Source organism: Magallana gigas, chromosome 3, assembly GCF_963853765.1.
Source record: "Magallana gigas chromosome 3, xbMagGiga1.1, whole genome shotgun sequence".
Classification (NCBI taxonomy): Eukaryota; Metazoa; Mollusca; class Bivalvia; order Ostreida; family Ostreidae; genus Magallana; species Magallana gigas.
In genome coordinates, this window is record NC_088855.1 from 20032855 (window position 1) to 20058316 (window position 25462).

Genomic DNA, 25462 nt, shown 5'->3' on the forward strand with positions numbered 1-25462 from the left:
TCAACAACGGAACATAACTCTGACCGAATCGCGCATGTGTGTTTTATTTTCAGAATGGCCACAGCAGTGATCGGACGGTGTATATTTGGACAGTTGAATAAGCTGCAAAAATGCAATACTATTGCCAAAGTTACCAACATTCAATGTAGAAATATCAGTATCTCACAACGCCTTCTGGGTGGTAGGTGTCATTTTATTTGTGCAGTTGAAAATGAACAATGAACTTGAAGGATTATTATCCACTATAACACAGTGTGAATGACCTCCGGTTCAAGTACAGTAACTGTGAATATATGTGCTGATATTTATGACCAATATATCACATAGCTGAAGTTGATGCGAATTTTTCAAGGATATTGATTTATTTGCATATTGCATTGATTGAAATAATTAATGAAACGATGACTTCATAAAAGTTACATTTCTGCATACATGTAGGCCCCTAGACCTATGTACCTAAGTTTGATATTATCATAGGTGAAAAGAAATAATGAATTATTAAAATTACAGACATCACCATGCATCTATAAAATTGATTTTTTGACAACTCCAGTATCTTTCTATAGAAAAAAACACCCACACACCCATACAGACTGAACTTGCCTGAACCGGACTAGGTAGCACTATGTGTACATGACAAACTTCTTACAATAATCTGGGTATATGCCCCCAATTCTCATACCCCCAGAATTTGGCTAGTCCTTTCCTGTCAGATGAACATCGAAAATTCGAAACATATGTTTTTAATACACTTTTTGGTCTACACTTTTTAAAAATGGTTGTTGGGGGGGGGGTAATTTATTTTTTTTAGTGTTTTCCGTTAATTGTGAGATGTTTTAGACACAGTATTTATTTTTTCAGTGAAGTACTTTACAGAGAAGCATGAATGGGTAGAAGTTAATGGAGAAGTTGGCACAATTGGGATTTCAGAATTTGCACAGGTATTTTTTTTTCTACAAATTACATGAAGACATTCCTAAGTGATAAAAGTGTAAGTTAGATGATTATTCTGTGTGAAATAGAATGTACGTGTTTTCTACTGGTGTACCATTTTCTCAATCTAAATTTTATAAAAGATAAGACTTGTAAAACTACTCGTCTTCGATACCCTATACAGTATCTATAGCAACATCCAATAGGAGGTCATCTTAGAGTGAAGAAACTTATTAATAAATATTTTAGCCAATCAGATTCAAGCTTCAATAAACAAAACTTTAAATAGTTTGATAGCTTTATATTTCTTACAACTCATTATAATGCTTAGCTGTTTATTATACAAAATTTTCATCTAAAATTGTGTATAATATCTGTCCGATCTGCTATTTTCGATAAATCATACAAACAACAATAACACTACATGCAACTTTTCATGACTTTGTTTAATACCTGAGCTACTTTGATGATTAAGGTTCATTTAGATTGACCATTTTCTATGGTTGTAATATGTAGTTATATGTACATGCATCCTGTTGTGTTATGTTTACAGGATCAGCTGGGTGAAGTGGTTTATGTACAGCTGCCCGAAATAGACACAGAACTGGAGCTTGGTCGTAAGTTTCTAAAAAAAAAATCCAAGACAAACACATGTTTATGATTACATGCCTTTTTTCCCATCTGTAACTGACAAGTTTTGCCGTTTCTGTAAATCTTGACAATGAAATCCTGTAAATCTGAAAACATGCATCTAGTTTTGCTGCTTCTATTACCGGTATTCTTGTAAATGAAATCCCATAAAATCAAATACACAAGTACACTAAGTTTTGCCATTTTTATGATTCTTGAGAATGAAATCCCGGGTATAATCAAATGTCGGTACATCTATATCAGGTATATGCATACAGAGAGAGAATTGGCACTTTAATTTTCTACTGATCTGAATCTTTACTCTAGTAAATTGATTTTTGTAGAGGAAGCTGGAGTGTTGGAGAGTGTGAAAGCAGCCAGTGAGGTGTATAGCCCTATATCAGGGGTGGTCACAGAAGCCAACACTGCTCTGGAAGATGCACCCAAACTCGTCAATGATTCCTGCTATGAAAAAGGTCAGGAGTTGAAATGTTTAGGGGATTTTTTTTCGTTTTTTTTTTTTTTTTTTTTTAAGGTCACCTGAGTCTCTCAGTTTGTCCATTGCCCTCCTTGATTGCCCATCATAAGTATATTTTGAACAATTATATTCATGCTTTATAATACCTAAGGAACTTCATAAGATATGGGAGTATTAATTTAAAAATACTCATGTTGATTTTCATTCATAAGAATTTAAGAACCAGACATCAATGAACCATTAATTAAGGTTGTTTCATTTACAATAAACAACCACCACCCACCCATAAATCATCAAACAAAAATCAAAGAAAGTATCCTTTGATTTCTTTTTTCTTGGAGAAAAAAGTCTTCCTCATTATTGTATGATGATTAAGTCACCAGTCTTTTGATCCGTATTGTTCATTGATTTTTTTTTCACATTCATTATTAACATCAGTTGAATAATATGATATATGTACTTGGTGAACAAAAGCAAATTATGACATCTTCGTTCCAGGGTGGCTGTATAAAATGACCATTAGAGAGCCCAGTGAGCTTGATCATCTGATGAAGGAGGAGGATTATCTCAAGTTTATCAAGGATTAGCTCCCCATGTCTGCTCTAACCAGCAGTATTGGTCTTCTCTTTTATACATGTACCTAATGGACAGAAATTGGTGGAGTGGTTCTCAACACTAATATTCTTTTGTGTGTGTAGTTTAAGTATACTGTGTATTGATCTGATCAGCAACTTTGATTTAGTGAAGGTTTTTGACAATTTATGATAGAATCACACCTGTTGTATTTTTACAATGATAAGATTTTTTTCTGCTTGATTTAAATGTTCTGATTTTCAGCTGTGCATGAGTTGAATTTTTTTTCCTTATTGGGTTTCTGTGTATGTATGAAGTACTTATTTTACAGCACGTTAAAGTACATATGATATACATGTATTATTTTTAAACTCATATGACTGATAGTTTTGTCTCCATGCGTATACGTGACCATAAACATTATGGAAAGGATTTAATCAAAGTACAATTCAGAAATGGCTCCGAGTTGAAATGTTTTACAGTTTTCATAATTATCAGCATCTGCATATAACTTTGCTGTATCAACTCTTGAGAATAGTCGGACACCAATTATAAAAGCATATTTTGAGCCAGAACTAATTGATGTAAAAAAAAGTCAGGTAGTAAGTGTGAGACAAGGTCCTCCATAATGTATCAAATGCCAACTTATGTATCAACCAGTAGTGCATGAATATGGCATTAATTGTTTTTTGGTCAAGTTCTACATACAAAAATTTACTTGGTTAAGCGTGTCTTTTTAATATTTCATTTTAGATTTTCTTTGAATGTGTTCAAATGTATATGAATCTCTTTTCCTTTTTATGATATATGGAAGTTAATCAACTTATGTCAGTAAAGTATGAACAGGCCAGTCAAGTGCTTTTAGACGTTTCTGCTTGATATTTAAAAACTGTAATATTTATTGATACATTTTTTTTTCTGTATGACATTTTCTCAGGAGTAAGGAAATAAGAAGCATGCATTTGATGTAATGTAAAGGAATATATGTGTGTAATACTGTTTATTTTGAATTTACAGACAATTAAGTCTTTATTTTAAATAGTGCTAATTAGGAAATGTATGGTAACATCCCTATACATGTGTGTTATTGTTATGATGCTAAGAGTGTATCTACATGTATTTCATACAGGTGTAAATCCTTCATATGTTATGCATTGGTCAATAAAAGGTGGAGTGACATTTATAAATACCAAATAAAACTTGATTCTTATAAATGAACATGTATGTCTGTTCTTGTAAATTAAGATACAAATGAAGCACAGCGTCTTATACCACATTCTTTTTTCTTCATTTTAATTCCTTGAGCTCCATTTTCGGTGGATTCTGTTGTTGATTGAATCCATGAAATCGAATATTCAACTATTAAAGTAAGAAATGACAATTGTATGTTTCCTTGAAATTGCATGCCTAATATGATCCCTACAAAATGGTTAAATTATAAAACCTTAGTATATGATATAGAAAGCAGTATTGCATAAAAAATTCATTGTGATTTCTTTCATGATAACAACGGACAAGTAAATTGATATCCCTGTCAGCAACAGATAAAAAACATCATTCTACATGTATAATTATACAGTATGTCCAGTAATAAGTATCAAGTATTATTAAAAAAATCAATTGCTACCAATAAATGTTCACAAAAAATGGTCAAAATTGCAATTGCGCTGTACATGTCTATTTGCAATTTAGTCCCCCCCCCCCTCCAAAAAATTACTCCTTTTACATACCGGTATTTTCTGAAATATAATAAGGACTATATAAGGAAGAAGGAATCATTCTTTGATTATTATGAGCTGATAATTTCGGTCTGGGCGTGGTCAAATCCAATAAAGACCGAAGGGCTGGATTGATTTGACTACGCTCCGACCGAAATTATCACCTCATAATATTCAAAGAATGATTCCTTGTTACTTATATCTATATTATTCCCAATCTGTACCAATGCCGTTTTCCGGTTATGCTATAAGACACGCCCATTTTGTGTCACTCATGTTTTATGAAGTTATTGGGTTTTAGGGTTCAACATGGATTCGTAATGTTATCACAAACAAAGACAGTTGAACATGTAAATATTTAGAAATGAATGATATAAACTGAAGTATCCTAGTTATGTCAATATGGAGATATGACAACATTAAGGAAGTTGGATCCTGCGATCAAAAGTCTCCAAGTTTTTTTCTAAAGTATTTTTTTAACATCTACACACATATCTAAACCAAAATTCAAAACAAAATTTTGGGGTCTATATGCTCCTTTCGGTGCTACGGTGTATTTGATATGACCTTTCTGCACTGAAAGTGCAAATTGCACATAAATCGCTTTTTCCTCTATAATTTTTTTATCGAAATGAACCATGGTATCAAATACAAATTTACATTATTTAGAATTAATAAAATTTAAATTATCGTAATGAAAAAGTTTGCAATTTCTTCACCTTATTCATATTTTGACCTTTTTGCACTGAAAAAGTACTATTTTTATTCATAAACGATTCAACATGCAATTAAATAATTTAAAAGTCTCAAACTTTTTCTCAAATTATGACAGACTTGTAAGAAAAACCTTAAATATTCAGAAAATAAAACCAAAAGTATGGGTCTATAATGTAAATTTTGAGATATGGCATGAAATACGCTAATTTTAGGGGAAAATTGGAGTTAATTTTTTCTTTACTTTTATGAAATATCACTTACACATGCCAATATATGTCGATAGAAATATTGAAATATTGGTGAAATATGTTTTTTGAAACAATATGAAGATATCCCAATGCATAAACTATCTGAAAATTTGGTCTGCACGGAAAATAAGAAAGCTAAAATTACAGTACTCTAAAACAACTGAGTTATGAAAAATGTTCATTTTCTTCTTAAAAACCTTCCGCCACAAAATATAGTCCTTTACTATACTCTCTAAATATGGAATTTTTCCTTCACTATTTTATTCAGTATAGTTTATTTGGCATTGTAAAAAAGGAATTTACAAGTAGAAGTCATAAATAACAAAGAATTTCCAGACTAGAGGTGACCCAAAATGGCTACCCAAAATCAGAGGATCGAACCTCTTTAATAGGATATCACAAATTTTATACGGATATTTCACCAGGTGTAACCTTGTTTAAGAATTAAGAAACAGGATTAATGAAAATTAAAGCAAGGTGTGATTAAATAAACAATGAAATGATTTTGGGGGAAATTCATGACAATTTACTTTAAGATATTTTAAGCACTTTGAAATGTTTTATTAGGTCATTTGAGTCACTCGGATATGCCATGTGAAGCTTAATTAAATGCATATATATGGACTGTGTACTTGGGTGTCCGTTAAGGCCTTTTGGACCCTTGTTCAAAGTACGTTTAAGTTGGGACCAAGTCAACGCTCTTTGAATAAAATATTAATTTTACATGTTCAACTGTCTTTGTCTCTGTGATAACATTACGAATCCATTTTGAACCCTAAAACCCAATATAACTTCATAAAACACGAGTGACAAAACATGGGCGTGTCTTATAACATAACCGAAAAACGGTATTGGCTGCGCCGCGTAGTAATACATAGCACGTGCTACACAAAAATAGTGGTTTTAAAATGATGTTGTTTTAAAGTGGAATTAATATGAATATAAGTAATAAGGAATCATTCTTTGAATATTATGAGGTGATTATTTCGGTCGGAGCGTGGTCATATCTATCATAAAGCCCTTCTGCATGGTTGCTTCGGGTTGCTTAACAACAAAAATATTAAAACATCACACACGCACACACGCAAATACACACAAAGATTCAGTAATATGGCTTCTGAATTTTGGGATTTATCGCTTCCATGTCTTTTATCCGCAATTTCTCGATGGTGTTTAAAATCGATGACGTTCAACAGTGTTTCACTTTTTTCACACAAACAACTCAAGAGTAAGTTGTTGGAGAATGCTAGCTTAAATTCCAGTTAGTTAGAAAGTACAGTAGCCAAATATGTCATAAAAGGATAATTTAATAAAAAAAATAATAATAAAGTCTCAGGGGTCTATATACTTGGGGATGGTGGTGGAAGGGGGGGGGGGGGGGGGTCGATCCTGTCCTCAAGCACTTAATTGTGGCTAAAATTCCAGCTAGTTACATGTAGAAAGTACAATAGCCCAATTACGAGTACGCTACCCCAATAAATAAATTAAAAAAGCCTGCGCATGAGGATTCCAATTACAAATCTTTGCTGCCTGTGTGTCTGTATTAAGTTTAATATAATGATTTAAAACATTCAATAATCATTTCATAGGGACCAAGACGGACCGAGCTGTACTGAAGGTCTCCCCTCTACCCCCCCCCCCCCCCCCCCCCCACGGCGGTCACTCTTTTATAACACGTACAGGAATACACTGACACACTGATTAAAACTGGGTAGATCGTAATTATTTTTTTTCCCTAGATGTATCAATACAATCAAGTTCTCAAAAAAAAAAATAAGGGAGAAAATAATAATAAAGCAAGCATTGTCTAAATGAGTACAATATATAAACATAAAAGCATTAAGCTATTGTGCTAAAACTCAATCCCGCTCCAATATAACCAAACTTTTATACTCACATCTTCGCTAGCCAAGGGTTTTCGGTCAACTTTGCTCCCCATAAACATGTTTATGGGGAGTAAAGTGGACCGAAAACCCTTGGCTAGCGAAGATGTTATACTCACTTCATGTGGATAAAGTTAACATTCAAATGTATCATATTTATTTGGTATTTATAAAGATCACATGGCGTGAAAATAAACATGTAAGGAAATGGACGTGATTATTATTTTTGGTAGGACATTTTTATTGTGACCATATTATATAGTAAAATATAATAAAAATGTGGGGGTACCATACGGCTTTCCATAGTTTAGGGATTTGGTTCCCTAAATTTAGTTTAGTTTTTTTTTTAAATTATTTCTGCCGAATGTTTACCAGATTAAGAGAGCTGGTTAGTCATAACTATTTTATACCATGTTAATCTCCTTTAGACAAAGAGCTTTGTGTGATGATATATGAAATCATTCTCTCTCTTTCTCTCTCTCCAAATTTTTTTTAATACAAATCTGATGTTCTAATGTGTTACAGTGGTTTGTTGACCTCTATAAAGCCTCCTTAGTTCCATGTTACTGAGAATTTAACTGAGAGAGAGAGAGAGAGAGAGAGAGAGAGAGAGAGAGAGAGAGAGAGAGAGAGAGAGATGGGAAGGAAAAAATTTTCCTTCCGCCCGTGCTGAGTCCAAGAACAAACAAATCTAACTCGAATACTTTTTATCTTGATAATTACGTAAAATATAATTATGTAGTCTATACGCAAACAAGAAAAAACATAAGATGGCGTAATGATGTAACGCACCTGAAAATTTCAATGACTTTTCATGCAAACAACCCATAATCAAAAGAAATAATTCCACAAAACCGAACAACATGTAAATTATTTGTAATTTAGGCGATTTTCTTCAATCACCTCACACAATCCGATACAGGTATATATATAACGACATGCTCTATACAGAGTTTATCCATACATGAACCATTTGTCGTTTGTGAGCAAGATTTCATAGCGAAAGGAGGAAGAAAATGAATTTTAAAGGTAAATTATTGGGCAAAACTTTGGTTGATTTCCTGGCAAACGGTATTTCATATTATAAGTTCACCCATACTGTTTCTGAGTATAATTTTGTATTCGTATCTACTTGTACGTAGATTGACTTTGCCTTCTCATCTCTCTCTAACTTATGACTCTATTGCCTGTATGAATTGACATGTAGCTGCCTATACGTCATATAAATCGCTTACTATTAGTACTTGATTATGAATAATTAACATAGAAACATACTTTTACGCATTCGATTTTAATTTTATTGCTTTATGTTTTTACCTCTGTAATTATTTTAGTGATTTCAACAAATTTATGTCCTCGCATAGAAGCTCTAGTTTCAATGGTTTCATCCTGCAATTATGATTGAAAGGGAAACCAGAAATAAAATAGACAATTAAGAAAAACAAAACCGCGAGAATATATACTAGTAAGTTGTTAGAACTTGTGTTCAAACCCACTGTATGTTTTATATATTCAAACAATAAATTACTTTCTTTGGTGATTCATGCTGGATATGATGGTGGCTACATTACAGAAAAAATACCTATAGTCTGTCCCAAGTTATTGCTTCCATCACATTTTGATGATTTTTAATAAAAAAAAAATACACGTACCTGTAAAAGAAGAACACTTGAAATTGATGAAATGGAAAATATCCAAGATATCTTCATTGACAATTTATCATTTTTCACTCAAGTTCACAGGAACGAAAACAAAAAACAGATAATCTGGACATTTTTCATACTAGTGGATGAACGTATTTGAAACTTAAAGGTATTTATGATTATCGAAATATCAAGCGAAAAGTGGTGGAAGCAAAAACTCGGGACAGAGTATAAGCGGGTTATGCAAATATTTTTTAATGATCGCTACCTTCAAAACCCGCATGAATCAATACGAAAGCATCTTATAGTTTATATTCACATCTTTCTTTTGATAGGTTTAATAAATTGATTGTAAAAAGTAAGTTAAATTAACCTAATTACTGTTAGTGTACATCAGTACGTTGGATGTAAGAAACAGCCAAAAATCGTTTCCCATTGGAGTTTGAGTCTGACATCATCACGATTACTTCGTGCAGTCCGTCCGTAATTTTATCTTAGGTCGCTGTAGGTTTCGATAAAAGGGGCGTATAAATTTTAGTCCTGTCAGTTTCAGTCGTTGTCAGTTTTGACCAATCGATAAACGGGGCTTATCGATATCAGTCCTGTTAGTTTTCATAGAGCTATGAATTAACTAAAGTTTTCGTAAGAATTAAAGGGAATAAGACTCGGAAGATGTAAATATTGAAACAATTAAATGCTTTTGGGATTTATTCGGGATATGAAGGTAGCGACATTGCAGAAAAAATATATAACCCGTAATTTTTGCAATGATCGCTACCTTCATGACCCGCATGAATCATCAAAGAAAGCATTTTATTAATTATTTTAACATCTCTCTTTTAACTAATTAATACATTAATTATGAACAGTTAGTAAAATTCACTAAATTACTGTTAATGAACATAAGTACGTTAGCTAAAAGAAACAGCCAAATCGTCTCCTGTGAGACTTTGAGTTTGACATCATCATAATTATTTCGTGCAGTCCGTGATTTTCCATGGTCGCTGTAGGTTAGGACCAATCGATAAACAGGGTGTGTCGATTTCAGTCCTGTTCATTTCTTGTCAGTTTCAGCCGTTGTAGATTTCGACCAATCGATGAACGGGGCGTGTAGATTCCAGTCTGGCCGTTTCTATAGAGCTATGAATTATCTATAAGTTTCCGTAAGAAATAGGGGAAATAGTACGTTGCAGATGTAAATATGATAAAATATGCCTTAACAAATCGAGAATAACTTCTTTTTTTTTTAGAAAAAAAGGCTGTAATGACAAGAAACTCGGTCCCTTGCATAAGAACCATTTTAACAAGACCTTGGACTTTCAGTAGGATGTAACGATCTATTTATTGCGACAAAACAAGTTAAAATGACGCTCGTTTCAAGCGAAATAAACACCGATTGCGTAGTCTTCGCTCAAAAGCCAGACAAATCGTGTTGATTTCAAAGAGCCATGACTGAGTGGCCTACAATGAAATAGACAGGCCTACGTCACATTGCCGTTTGGCTCAACTACCCAAAGTCCAAGCTCTTGTTAAAATGGTTCTATGTTCGCTTGGTGGACATGGTTTCTTAAGGTCAAAATGACATCGAAATGTCGTGATTTTAAAAGCACAGCAATTTAGTATACTGTTTATATACTGATAATTTAAATATTTTAAACTGTAATTTCATTTTTAAGAACCCCATTTATCACTTCCCCTTGGAAAATTAAAAGATCGATTAAGGGTTTTCGGACAAATTTAAGCATGATGCAAGTATAATGACACTGTACAGATTTTCTCTCCTTTCAGTTTTGGTCGTCTGCTTTTGCATGTGCACCATTTTGGTTTCGATTGCACACGCCTTCACCTCTAGATCTGGGCATTGCGCATTTTATCCGGTTTCAACTGCCTGCAATGAAATCCAGAGAAGGGGGCATCTTCGCCGGCTCGTTCCCTTCTTTAACGAGCGACGCTTGAGGGGAGACTATGTGGACCAGGCCTGAAGGGATGTGTAAAATTAAAAGATACGTTTTCAAACGAAGGATTATCTGAAATAGTTTATTCTGCAGTGTTTTGTCTGAAAAAAAAATAATTTATATAATTTTACTATTCATTCATGCTTGTTGTCTTCAATGTTTATATATATAGAGAATATTTTTATCGTATTGAAAAACATTTCTTCTCAGTCTGACTAAAATCCAGCCTGTACTATTTCACTTCTTGGGGAAATACTGTAAACGTATTATATCTAGCGTTAATGATGTTTAGCGGGAAATGGTTTTTCAACAAATTAGTGTGGATTTGACTTAACGCATTCTGGATGCATTTACTTATATGTTTTACATTTTGCGATGTTCTTGATTTAGCGGTCGCCATTTTCCGCCAAAAACGCTAAATAGAATACACAGCCAAATTTAATACGTTTACAGTAGTAAGGACTGGCTTTAGCCAGACTGCTATTTAAAAAAAAACCTGGCTTTAATGGAGAGCGCATAATTATGATCTGTTCAGGCACGTAACGTAGGACCTAAAACCTTTGTGTGTTTTAACATTGTTTATTTCATTACAATTTTTAGACTTCATGTAGTCATTTAAACAATAAAATGCTTTCTTTGGTGGATATGAAGGTGGCGACGTTGCAGAAAAAATACATAATTTAACCCGCGTCATAGTGGGTTATGTAATGATCGCTAACTTCATATCCCGAATGAATCACCAAAGGAAGCATTTTATTGTTTATATTTACATCTTTCTTTTTTTAACTATTTAACTAATTAATGATAAAAAGTTAGTAAAATTCATTAACTTACTGTTAATGTACCTGAGTATGTTAGCTAAAATAAACAGTCAAATCGGCTCCTGTGAGACTTTGAGTCTGACATCATCATGATTATTTCGGGAAGTCCGTGATTTTTCCTTGGTCGCTGTAGGGTAGGACCAATCGATAAATAGGATGTGTCAATTTCAGTCCTGTCAATTTCAGTCGCTGTGTAGATTTCTACCAATCGATAAACGGGGCGTGTAGATTTCAGTCTGGCTGTTTCTATAGAGCTATGAATTGACTGTAAGTTTCCGTAACAAGTAGAGGGATCATACTTGGTAGATGTAAACATATAAGAAATAAGGAATGAATCATTCTTTGAGTATTATGAGGTGATAATTTTGGTCGGGGCGTGATCAAATCCAATAAAGCCCGAAGGGCTTTATGATAGATTTGACACCCCGAGAAAACCATTGTCAACCGACGCGAAGCGGAGGTTGACAATGGTTTTCGAGGGGTGTTAATTTCAACTGTTATCCTCCCAAACAGGCACTATTTATTTTGTTATACTGATTGTCTTAATTTTTAAGAAAATTTTACTGCTTTTATATAGGAATAACGTGAATTCTACAGCGAACCGTACGCGCATAATTTTCGCGCATGTAACATTTTTTAATGTTACCCGTTGCTAAATGCGTTGCTAACGCTGAGGGTAATAGAAAATATTATGAACTCCGTCTTAACCAATCAGGTTTCAGTATTTAACATGAAAGTATAACAATTGAAATTGACACCTCTCGAAAACCATTGTCAACCTCCGCTTCGCGTCGGTTGACAATGGTTTTCTCGGGGTGTCAATTTCAACTGTTACTCTCCCAAACAGGCACTATTTATATACTATATAATTTTATCAGATAAATATTTGATGTCAAGGGAAGAATTATATCTGTAAACTTTGACTAGTTTGACTTTCTTTCCAGAATCAAGGGATCAACAGAGTCAAATATATTTTATATATATAGTTATATACATAAGTGAAATGCTGTGCCGGATAATTTCATGCCAGTGCCAAGTTGACAGGTGAAATATTTACCTTTAAAAATTAAAATCCTTTAGGCAAAACAATATTTCCAATAGGAGAAATGATTTTACTACAAGGTATTTTGAATATTCTGCAGGATTTCTAAAGAAAATCCTACTGGATTTGTATTTTCTAGAGGAAAAAAGTATTTCCTACAGTAACGTCGGAAGCAAATTGAAAGTGTGTTGGGGGGGGGGGGATAGACATAAAAATCTTGACAACCAAAAACAAGAGGCCCATGGGGCCACATAGCTCAACTAAGCAACAATAACTTTGAATGGGCGTTCAAAAGATATTGTGCCATATGGCCCCTCGGTAGAATAACAAAAAATAAATATTGAAAAGTATACGAATTTTACACTTTTTTGCCTACACGTAATCTTTGACATTGTACCTTTATGGAATACTATCTTTACCGAGAATAAGAAAATCCTACGCAAAATATAAAACTAAACATTTGGTAGAGGTACACTGTTAACTTCCAATTCCCTATTTTTGTTCTGCCCCCCCCCCCCCTCTCTCTCTCTCTCTCTCTCTCTCTCTCTCTCTCTCTCTCTCTCTCTCCCACACACACTTTATAAAGCGATCAAATTATAGCGCTCAATTCCTCAAATTAAAAATGTTATTTGTCTTCCCCATTATAATTAAACGACTGTTGTTTACCTTGCGTATACTCGTGTGACTTTTATAACCTTACTCACACTTGATTGATGAATACAATGGAATGAAAAATGTTGTCACGTCACATGTTAAAGAGCTATAAAAAAATCAATGTATTGACATGCATATCACTAGATATTTTACTAAGGCCCACCCATTATTTTCATCTTTATTCAAAAATAACAAATGGCTACCAACCAGGATAATTTTCCGCTGTAATATTTTCTTAGGAATAGCAATAATGTCTTTATTCCCGTAACAAAAATGTTTCAAAACTATGGAAACTGTTTTAACGGTGTCGTTTTTATTTACTCGTGACTGAAAAACTATCAAACTTGATGTAGATTTTATATTATTCATTGTATAAAGAGGGCCCCCATAGAGTAGAAACTATACAGAATATCATCCTTTAATTTTTTTTGTACAAGCATTTAACATTTAGCGAGACATTTCCAATGATCAACCAAAATTTCAGCGTCAATCGTAGAATTATAAGCAAGATACAGAGCTCACAATTCTGCTAGGTTTAAGTCATATTTTGTTCACATGAGTTTATTACATTCAGCTTAAGATTTTTAACTTGGTATTTCCTATTCAGCATTTAAAATGGAAACAAAAATAGCCTCAAATCTGTGTACAAACATAGAATTGTGAGCAAAGCTCTGTATCTTGCTTATAATTCGAAGCTTAACACTCAAGTATGGTTAGTAAAAAGAAATTGTAAACAATTAAATATAAGTAACATGGACTATAGCAAAAGAGCAAAGAGCAAAATTAATTTTTCAAAATGAATCATATATATACCTACATATTTCCGTCAGCGATATTAAACTCTATTCAGACTGAATAAACTAGAGAAAATGCTGAGCATCTCAACAACAAAACGTTCCATTAATCAAACATTATGAATTACCGATAGAATGAATTGTATTTTAGTACTTTGTTAATACATCAGATTTTGCTTAATTTGCGCAGGTAAACTGTCAACTGTCTGATTTACCAAGGTGTCTGTTTGATTTGATACGTAAAAATCAAAGTACTGAAGAACTAATGGGAGTTGATTTTGTCGATGTTTATTTATTTTAAAATCAATGATATGTTATTTTGCATGACAAGTACATGTATACGTAGTTTCTAATTTGAATTACGCATATTTTTATAATACGAATTTTTGAACTTTTTCGACTAGAATGTCGAGAAACCTCCATATGAATCATGTTAAATAATATTTAAAGATAAAATTAATTCAATCAAACTATGTATCAGTGGTAGAAATAGTTCTCGAAAATTGTATGGATCCAAGCAATTATTTTATATTGAACTCTTCGACTAGTCTCGTTCAACCAAACGTTCGGCAGACACCTTAAATCTCCGACAAGGGTTTACGGAGACAGCCGAGCGTCGAGTTGAACGAGACTATATTGAACTCTGGCGTAGGAATACATACGACTACAAAAAATATTTAAATTGTTCGTACCATTTAAAATCTGACTATTTTTATGGTATTTGTAAATAAGTTTCCTTGAAAAACAATGCTTTAGCATACACTACATCGAATTCATCAATTATTTTCAAGAACTAAGTCTTGTCAGGAGCAATGATTTGTGCTGAGGTAAATAAGTTTCCTTGAAAAACAATGCTTTAGCATACACTACATCGAATTCATCAATTATTTTCAAGAACTAAGTCTTGTCAGGAGCAATGATTTGTGCTGAGGTCCAAACACTGATTCACTTTCGGTTTGTCCGAGTGACTGCATAAGAGAGTTGATTAAAAATCAACTCCCAATTACAAAATACAGGCGATAGTTCACAGGTTACAAAGCATACATAATGAAAACGAAACGAAAAATAAAACAAGCTACCACCACCATCATCTATGTAAAAACTGTCAACGCATTGAAATATTTAACTTCAATTTACTTCACAAAATCGGCAGCAATGTATTTTGCATGTTTCAAAGATCCCCTTCACATTCATTATTAATATCCGTTGAATGATATGATATATGTACTTGGTTAACAAACGCAAATTATGACCCTTTTTCTGCATCTTTGTTCCAGGATGGCTGTATAAAATGACCATTAGAGAGCCCACTGAGCTTGATCATCTGATGAAGGAGGAGGATTATCTCATTGACAAGTTTATCAAGGATTGGCTCCCCATGTCTGCCCGAAACAGCAGTATTGGTCTTCTTTTTTTATACATGTACCTAATGGACAGAAATTGGTGGAGTGGTCCTCAACACTAATATTCTTTTCTGTGTGTAGTTTAAGTATACTGTGTATTGATCTGATCAGCAACTTTGATTTAGTGAAGGTTTTTTACAATTTATGGTAGAATCACACCTGTTGTATTTTTACAATGATAAGATTTTTTTCTGCTTGATTTAAATGTTCTGATTTTCAGTTGTGCATGTGTTGATTTTTTTTCTCCATATTAGGTTTCTGTGTATGTATGTATACTTATTTTACAGCGCATTAAAGGACATATGATATGTTATTTTTAAACTCATTTAACTGATAGTTTTGTCTCCATGCATATATGTGACCATGAACATTATGGAAAGGTAATTTAATCAAAGTACAAATCAGAAATATCTCCGAGTTGAAATGTTTAACTGTTTTCATAATAATCAGCATCTGCATGTATAACTTTGCTGTATCAACTCTTGAGAATAGTCTGACACCAATTATAAAAGCATATTTTGAGCCAGAATTAATTGATGTAAAAAAAAGTCAGGTGGTAAGTGTGAGACAAGGTCCTCCATAATGTATCAAATGCCAACTTATGTATCAACCAGTAGTGCATGAACATGGCATTAATTGTTTTTTGGTCAAGTTCTACATACAAAAATTTACTTGGTTAAGCGTGTCTTTTTAATATTTCATTTTAGATTTTATTTGAATGTGTTCAAATGTATATGAATCTCTTTTCCTTTTTATGATATATGGAAGTTAATCAACTTATGTCAGTAAAGTATGAACAGGCCAGTCAAGTGCTTTTAGACGTTTCTGCTTGATATTTAAAAACTGTAATATTTATTGATACATTTTTTTTTCTGTATGACATTTTCTCAGGAGTAAGGAAATAAGAAGCATGCATTTGATGTAATGTAAAGGAATATATGTGTGTAATACTGTTTATTTTGAATTTACAGACAATTAAGTCTTTATTTTAAATAGTGCTAATTAGGAAATGTATGGTAACATCCCTATACATGTGTGTTATTGTTATGATGCTAAGAGTGTATCTACATGTATTTCATACAGGTGTAAATCCTTCATATGTTATGCATTGGTCAATAAAAGGTGGAGTGACATTTATAAATACCAAATAAAACTTGATTCTTATACATGAACATGTATGTCTGTTCTTGTAAAGATACAAATGAAGCACAGCGTCTTATACCACATTCTTTTTTCTTCATTTTAATTCCTTGAACTCCATTTTCGGTGGATTCTGTTGTTGATTGAATCCATGAAATCGAAGATTCAACTATTAAAGTAAGAAATGACAATTGTAGGTTTCCTTGAAATTGCATGCCTAATATGATCCCTACAAAATGGTTAAATTATAAAACCTTAGTATATGATATAGAAAGCAGTATTGCATAAAAAATTCATTGTGTTTTCTTTCATGACAACAACGGACAAGTAAATTGATATCCCTGTCAGCAACAGATAAAAAACATCTATATGTATAATTATACAGTATGTCCAGTAATAAGTATCAAGTATAATTAAAAAAATCAATTGTTACCAATAAATGTTCACAAAAAATGGTCAAAATTGCAATTGCGCTGTACATGTCTATTTGCAATTTAGTCCCCCCCCCCTCCCCCCACTTCCCCCTCCAAAAAAGTACTCCTTTTACATACCGGTATTTTCTGAAATATAATAAGGACTATATAAGGAAGAAGGAATCATTCTTTGAGTATTATGAGCTGATAATTTCGGTCTGGGCGTGGTCAAATCCAATAAAGACCGAAGGGCTGGATTGATTTGTCCACGCTCCGACCGAAATTATCACCTCATAATATTCAAAGAATGATTCCTTGTTACTTATATATATATTATTCCCAATCTGTACCAATGCCGTTTTCCGGTTATGCTATAAGACACGCCCATTTTGTGTCACTCATGTTTTATGAAGTTATTGGGTTTTAGGGTTCAAAATGGATTCGTAATGTTATCACAGACAAAGACAGTTAAACATGTAAATATATAGAAATGAATGATATAAACTGAAGTATCCTAGTTATGTCAATATGGAGATATGACAACATTAATAGGATATCACAAATTTTATACGGATATTTCACCAGGTGTAACCTTGTTTAAGAATTAAGAAACAGGATTAATGAAAATTAAAGCAAGGTGTGATTAAATAAACAATGAAATGATTTTGGGGGAAATTCATGACAATTTACTTTAAGATATTTTAAGCACTTTGAAATGTTTTATTAGGTCATTTGAGTCACTCGGATGACCTTTCGCAATTTGTTTTCGTCCGTGCGCCCAAAGGGAAAAATTTGTTCCCCGCGGTAAGGTGAGAAAATAAGGTACTCTACCATTTTTTTAAAATTTTTTTAATGCCCTTGGAAAAGAATTTCTGTCAGGCCCCAGGGGATTAGGGGTGACAAGTAAAACATGTATACTTGCCACCGTTAATGTATTAATGAAAACATATACATGTAAAAACAATCGACAGTGAATATATTATGGGGAAATTACTCCCTATCATTTTGCTCCTTCTCAATATCCGGTCATGCACTCTAATCGTCTTAAAGTATTTCATCAAAATTACAGCTTTCAAAGTCCTTGTTGCAAGGTTTCAGGTAGGGATAGAAGGTGTTCATTGCCATATGAAGCTTAATTAAATGCATATATATGGACTGTGTACTTGGGTGTCCGTTAAGGCCTTTTGGACCCTTGTTCAAAGTACGTTTAAGTTGGGACCAAGTCAACGCTCTTTGAATAAAATATTAATTTTACATGTTCAACTGTCTCTGTGATAACATTACGAATCCATTTTGAACCCTAAAACCCAATATAACTTCATAAAACACGAGTGACAAAACATGGGCGTGTCTTATAACATAACCGAAAAACGGTATTGGCTGCGCCGCGTAGTAATACATAGCACGTGCTACACAAAAAATAGTGGTTTTAAAATGATGTTGTTTTAAAGTGAACAGGTTGGAATTAATATGAATATAAGTAATAAGGAATCATTCTTTGAATATTATGAGGTGATTATTTCGGTCGGAGCGTGGTCATATCTATCATAAAGCCCTTCTGGTTGCTTCGGGTTGCTTAACAACAAAAATATTAAAACATCACACACGTACACACACAAATACACACAAAGATTCAGTAATATGGCTTCTGAATTTTGGGATTTATCGCTTCCTGATGTCTTTTATTCGCAATTTCTCGATGGTGTTTAAAATCGATGAAGTTCAACAGTGTTTCACTTTTTTCACACAAACAACTCAAGAGTAAGTTGTTGGAGAATGCTAGCTTAAATTCCAGTTAGTTAGAAAGTACAGTAGCCAAATATGTCATAAAAGGATAATTTAATAAAAAAAATAATAATAAAGTCCCAGGGGTCTATATACTTGGGGATGGTGGTGGAAGGGGGGGGGGGGTCGATCCTGTCCTCAAGCACTTGTGGCTAAAATTCCAGCAAGTTACATGTAGAAAGTACAATAGCCCAATTACGAGTACGCTACCCCAATAAATAAATTAAAAAAGCCTGCGCATGAGGATTCCAATTACAAATCTTTGCTGCCTGTGTGTCTGTATTAAGTTTGATATAATGATTTAAAACATTCAATAATGATTTCATAGGGACCAAGACGGACCGAGCTATACTGAAGGTCTCCCCTCTACCCCCCCCCCCCCCCCCCCCCCCACGGCGGTCACTCTTTTATAACACGTACAGGAATACACTGACACACGGATTAAAACTGGGTAGATCTAAATTATTTTTTTTTCCCTAGATGTATCAATACAATCAAGTTCTCAAAAAAATAAAATAAGGGAGAAAATAATAATAAAGCAAGCATTGTCTAAATGAGTACAATATATAAACATAAAAGCATTAAGCTATTGTGCTAAAACTCGATCCCGCTCCAATATAACCAAACTTTTATACTCACATCTTCGCTAGCCAAGGGTTTTCGGTCCACTTTGCTCCCCATAAACATATTTATGGGGAGCAAAGTGGACCGAAAACCCTTGGCTAGCGAAGATGTTATACTCACTTCATGTGGATAAAGTTAACATTCAAATGTATCATATTTATTTGGTATTTATAAAGATCACATGGCGTGAAAATAAACATGTAAGGAAATGGACGTGATTATTATTTTTGGTAGGACATTTTTATTGTGACCATATTATATAGTAAAATATAATAAAAATGTGGGGGTACCATACGGCTTTCCATAGTTTAGGGATTTGGTTCCCTAAATTTAGTTTAGTTTTTTTTGTAAATTCTTTCTGCCGAATGTTTACCAGATTAAGAGAGCTGGTTAGTCATAACCATTTTATACCATGTTAATCTCCTTTAGACAAAGAGCTTTGTGTGATGATATATGAAATATGAAATCATTCTCTCTCTCTCTCTCTCAAAATTTTTTTTAATACAAATCTGATGTTCTAATGTGTTACAGTGGTTTGTTGACCTCTATAAAGCCTCCTTAATTCCATTTTACTGAGAATTTAACTGAGAGAGAGAGAGAGAGAGAGAGAGAGAGAGAGAGAGATGGGAAGGAAAAAATTTTCCTTCCGCCCGTGCTGAGTCCAAGAACAAACAAATCTAACTCGAATAGTTTTTATCTTGATAATTACGTAAAATATAATTATGTAGTCTATACGCAAACAAGAAAAAACATATGATGGCGTAATGATGTAACGCACCTGAAAATTTCAATGACTTTTCATGCAAACAACCCATAATCAAAAGAAATAATTCCACAAAACCGAACAACATGTAAATTATTTGTAATTTAGGCGATTTTCTTCAATCACCTCACACAATCCGATACAAGTATATATATAACGACATGCTCTATACAGAGTTTATCCATACATGAACCATTTGTCCTTTGTGAGCAAGATTTCATAGCGAAAGGAGGAAGAAAATGAATTTTAAAGGTAAATTATTGGGCAAAACTTTGGTTGATTTCCTGGCAAACGGTATTTCATATTATAAGTTCACCCATACTGTTTCTGAATGTGATTTTGTATTTATATCTACTTGTACGTAGATTGACTTTGCCTTCTCAGCTCTCATTGACATGACTTTATTGCCTGTATGACATGACATGTAGCTGCCTTTACGTCATATAAATCGCTTACTATTAGTACTTGATTATGAATAATTAACATAGAAACATACTTTTACGCATTCGATTTTAATTTTATTGCTTTATGTTTTTACCTCCGTAATTATTTTAGTGATTTCAACAAATTTATGTCCTCGCATAGAAGCTCTAGTTTCAATGGTTTCATCCTGCAATTATGATTGAAAGGGAAACCAGAAATAAAATAGACAATTAAGAAAAACAAAACCGCGAGAATAAATACTAGTAAGTTGTTAGAATTTGTGTTCAAACCCACTGTATGTTTTATATATTCAAACAATAAATTACTTTCTTTGGTGATTCATGCTGGATATGATGGTGGCTACATTACAGAAAAAAAAACCTATAGTCTGTCCCAAGTTATTGCTTCCATCACATTTTGATGATTTTTAATTAAAAAAAATACACGTACCTGTGAAAGAAGTACACTTGAAATTGATGAAATGGAAAATATCCAAGATATCTTCATTTACAATTTATCTTTTTTCACTCATAAAAGTTCACAGGAACGAAAAAAAACCCCAGATAATCTGGACATTTTTCATACTAGTGGATGAACGTAGTTGAAACTTAAAGGTATTTATTATTATCGAAATATCAAGCGAAAAGTGGTGGAAGCAAAAACTCGGGACAGAGTATAAGCGGGTTATGCAAATATTTTTTAATGATCGCTACCTTCAAAACCCGCATGAATCAATACGAAAGCATCTTATAGTTTATATTCACATCTTTCTTTTGATAGGTTTAATAAATTGATTGTAAAAAGTAAGTTAAATTAACCTAATTACTGTTAGTGTACATCAGTACGTTGGATGTAAGAAACAGCCAAAAATCGTTTCCCATCGGAGTTTGAGTCTGACATCATCACGATTACTTCGTGCAGTCCGTCCGTAATTTTATCTTAGGTCGCTGTAGGTTTCGATAAAGGGGGCGTATAAATTTTAGTCCTGTCAGTTTCAGTCGTTGTCAGTTTTGACCAATCGATAAACGGGGATTATCGATATCAGTCCTGTTAGTTTTCATAGAGCTATGAATTAACTAAAGTTTTCGTAAGAATTAAAGGGAATAAGACTCGGAAGATGTAAATATTGAAACAATTAAATGCTTTTGGGATTTATTCGGGATATGAAGGTAGCGACATTGCAGAAAAAATATATAACCCGTAATTTTTGCAATGATCGCTACCTTCATGACCCGCATGAATCATCAAAGAAAGCATTTTATTAATTATTTTAACATCTTTCTTTTAACTAATTAATAAATTGATTATGAAAAGTTAGTAAAATTCACTAAATTACTGTTAATGTACATAAGTACGTTAGCTAAAAGAAACAGCCAAATCGTCTCCTGTGAGACTTTGAGTTAATTTGACATCATCATAATTATTTCGTGCAGTCCGTGATTTTCCATGGTCGCTGTAGGTTAGGACCAATCGATAAACAGGGTGTGTCGATTTCAGTCCTGTTCATTTCTTGTCACTTTCAGCCGTTGTAGATTTCGACCAATCGATGAACGGGGCGTGTAGATTCCAGTCTGGCCGTTTCTATAGAGCTATGAATTATCTATAAGTTTCCGTAAGAAATAGGGGAAATAATACGTTGCAGATGTAAATATGATAAAATATGCCTTAACAAATCGAGAATAACTTTTTTTTTTTTTTAGAAAAAAAGGCTGTAATGACAAGAAACTCGGTCCCTTGCATAAGAACCATTTTAACAAGACCTTCAGTAGGATGTAACGATCTATTTATTGCGACAAAACAAGTTAAAATGACGCTCGTTTCAAGCGAAATAAACACCGATTGCGTAGTCTTCGCTCAAAAGCCAGACAAATCGTGTTGATTTCAAAGAGCCATGACTGAGTGGCCTACAATGAAATAGACAGGCCTACGTCACATTGCCGTTTGACTTCACTACCCAAAGTCCAAGCTCTTGTTAAAATGGTTCTATGTTCGCTTGGTGGACTTGGTTTCTTAAGGTCAAAATGACATCGAAATGTCGTGATTTTAAAAGCACCGCATTTAGTATATTGTTTATATACTGATAATTTAAATATTTTAAACTGTAATTTCATTTTTAAGAACCCCATTTATCCCCTCCCCTTGGAAAATTAAAAGATCGATTAAGAGTTTTCGGACAAATTTAAGCATGATGCAAGTATAATGACAGTGTACAGATTTTCTCTCCTTTCAGTTTTGGTCGTCTGCTTTTGCATGTGCACCATTTTGGTTTCGATTGCACACGCCTTCACCTCTAGATCTGGGCATTGCGCATTTTATCCGGTTTCAACTGCCTGCAATGAAATCCAGAGAAGGGGGCATCTTCGCCGGCTCGTTCCCTTCTTTAACGAGCGACGCTTGAGGGGAGACTATGTGGACCAGGCCTGAAGGGATGTGTAAAATTAAAAGATACGTTTTTAAACGAAGGATTATCTGAAATAGTTTATTCTGCAGTGTTTTGTCTGAAAAATAAATAATTTATATAATTTTACTATTCATTCATGCTTGTTGTCTTCAATGTTTATATATATAGAGAATATTTTTATCGTATTGAAAAACATTTCTTCTCAGTCTGACTAAAATCCAGCCTGTACTATTTCACTTCTTGGGGAAATACTGTAAACGTATTATATTTAGCGTTTACGATATTTAGCGGGAAATGGTTTTTCAACAAATTAGTGTGGATTTGACTTAGCGCATTCTGGATGCATTTACTTTTATGTTTTACATTTTGCGATGTACTTGATTTAGCGGTCGCCATTTTCCGCCAAAAACGCTAAATAGAATACACAGCCAAATGTAATACGATTACAGTAGTAAGGACTGGCTTTAGCCAGACTGCTATTTTAAGTAAAAACCCTGGCTTTAATGGAGAGCGCATAATTATGATCTGTTCAGGCACGTAACGTAGGACCTAAAACCTTTGTGTGTTTAACATTGCTTATTTCATTACAATTTTTAGACTTCATGTAGTCATTTAAACAATAAAATGCTTTCTTTGGTGGATATGAAGGTGGCGACGTTGCAGAAAAAATACATAATTTAACCCGCGTCATAGTGGGTTATGTAATGATCGCTAACTTCATATCCCGAATGAATCACCAAAGGAAGCATTTTATTGTTTATATTTACATCTTTCTTTTTTTTAACTATTTAACTAATTAATAAATTGATGATAAAAAGTAAGTAAAATTCATTAACTTACTGTTAATGTACATGAGTATGTTAGCTAAAACAAACAGTCAAATCGTCTCCTGTGAGACTTTGAGTCTGACATCATCATGATTATTTCGGGAAGTCCGTGATTTTTCCTTGGTCGCTGTAGGGTAGGACCAATTGATAAATAGGATGTGTCAATTTCAGTCCTGTCAATTTCAGTCGCTGTGTAGATTTCTACCAATCGATAAACGGGGCGTGTAGATTTCAGTCTGGCTGTTTCTATAGAGCTATGAATTGACTGTAAGTTTCCGTAAGAAATAGAGGGAATCATACTTGGTAGATGTAAACATATAAGAAATAAGGAATGAATCATTCTTTGAGTGTTATGAGGTGATAATTTTGGTCGGGGCGTGATCAAATCCAATAAAGCCCGAAGGGCTTTATGATAGATTTGATCACGCCCCGACCGAAATTATCACCTCATAATATTCAAAGAATGATTCCTTATTACTTATATTTATATAATTTTAAGCCATCGTACAATTAAATTTTTAACTATAAATAAGCAAACCCCACCGGCGCCCCAATTTGGCGTCATTTGTATTATGGGTTATATAGTACAAAATCGATACGTAGTGTTAACGTATCACAGTCAAAGACACTGGATGATGTAAATATATAAAAGTAATTGTTATACTTTCATGTTAAATACTGAAATCTGATTGGTTAAGACGCAGTTCATAATCCGTTCTATTACCCTCAGCGTTAGCAACGCACTTAGCAACGGGTAACATTAAAAATTGTTACATGCGCGAAAATTATGCGCGTACGGTTCGCTGTAGAATTCACGTTATTCCTATATAAAAGCAGTAAAATTTTCTTAAAAATTAAGACATCCAGTATAACAAAATAAATAGTGCCTGTTTGGGAGGATAACAATTGAAATTGACACCTCTCGAAAACCATTGTCAACCTCCGCTTCGCGTCGATTGACAATGGTTTTCTCGGGGTGTCAATTTCAACTGTTACTCTCCCAAACAGGCACTATTTATATACTATAAAATTTTATCAGATAAATATTTGATGTCAAGGGAAGAATTATATTTGTAAACTTTGACTAGTTTGACTTCCTTTCCAGAATCAAGGGATCAACAGAGTCAAATATATTCTATATAAATACATAAGTGAAATGCTGTGCCGGATAATTTTATGCCAGTGCCAAGTTGACAGGTGAAATATTTACCTTTAAAAATTAAAATCCTTTGGGCAAAACAATATTTCCAATAGGAGAAATAATTTTACTACAAGGTATTTTGAATATTCTGTAGGATTTCTAAAGAAAATCCTACTGGATTTATATTTTCTAGAGGAAAAAAGTATTTCCTACAGTAACGTCGGAAGCAAATTGAAAGTGTGGGGGGGGGGGGGGATAGACATAAAAATCTTGACAACCAAAAACAAGAGGCCCATGGGGCCACATAGCTCAACTAAGCAACAATAACTTTGAATGGGCGTTCAAAAGATATTGTGCCATATGGCCCCTCGGTAGAATAACAAAAAATAAATATTGTAAAGTATACGAATTTTACACTTTTTTGCCTACACGTAATCTTTGACATTGGACCTT

General features: G+C 33.5%; 1 protein-coding gene and 2 long non-coding RNA genes across 3 annotated transcripts; all 3 read left to right on the forward strand.

Annotated features, from left to right (window-relative positions):
* Positions 1-21: 21 nt before the first annotated feature.
* LOC105338616 (glycine cleavage system H protein) lies at positions 22-3828 on the forward strand. The gene is made up of 5 exons (XM_011443815.4): positions 22-181; positions 862-941; positions 1487-1550; positions 1908-2039; positions 2540-3828. The coding sequence occupies exons 1-5, from the start codon at positions 55-57 to the stop codon at positions 2626-2628; spliced, it is 492 nt and encodes a 163-aa protein (XP_011442117.2). The 5' UTR covers positions 22-54; the 3' UTR covers positions 2629-3828.
* Positions 3829-8085: 4257 nt separating this feature from the next.
* Positions 8086-10908, forward strand: LOC136273344 (uncharacterized). The gene is made up of 2 exons (XR_010711532.1): positions 8086-8209; positions 10612-10908. It is a non-coding gene; the product is annotated as an uncharacterized lncRNA (long non-coding RNA).
* A 9459-nt stretch (positions 10909-20367) lies between these two features.
* LOC136273345 (uncharacterized) lies at positions 20368-23162 on the forward strand. Its single transcript, XR_010711533.1, has 2 exons — positions 20368-20469; positions 22871-23162. It is a non-coding gene; the product is annotated as an uncharacterized lncRNA (long non-coding RNA).
* Positions 23163-25462: the final 2300 nt, after the last annotated feature.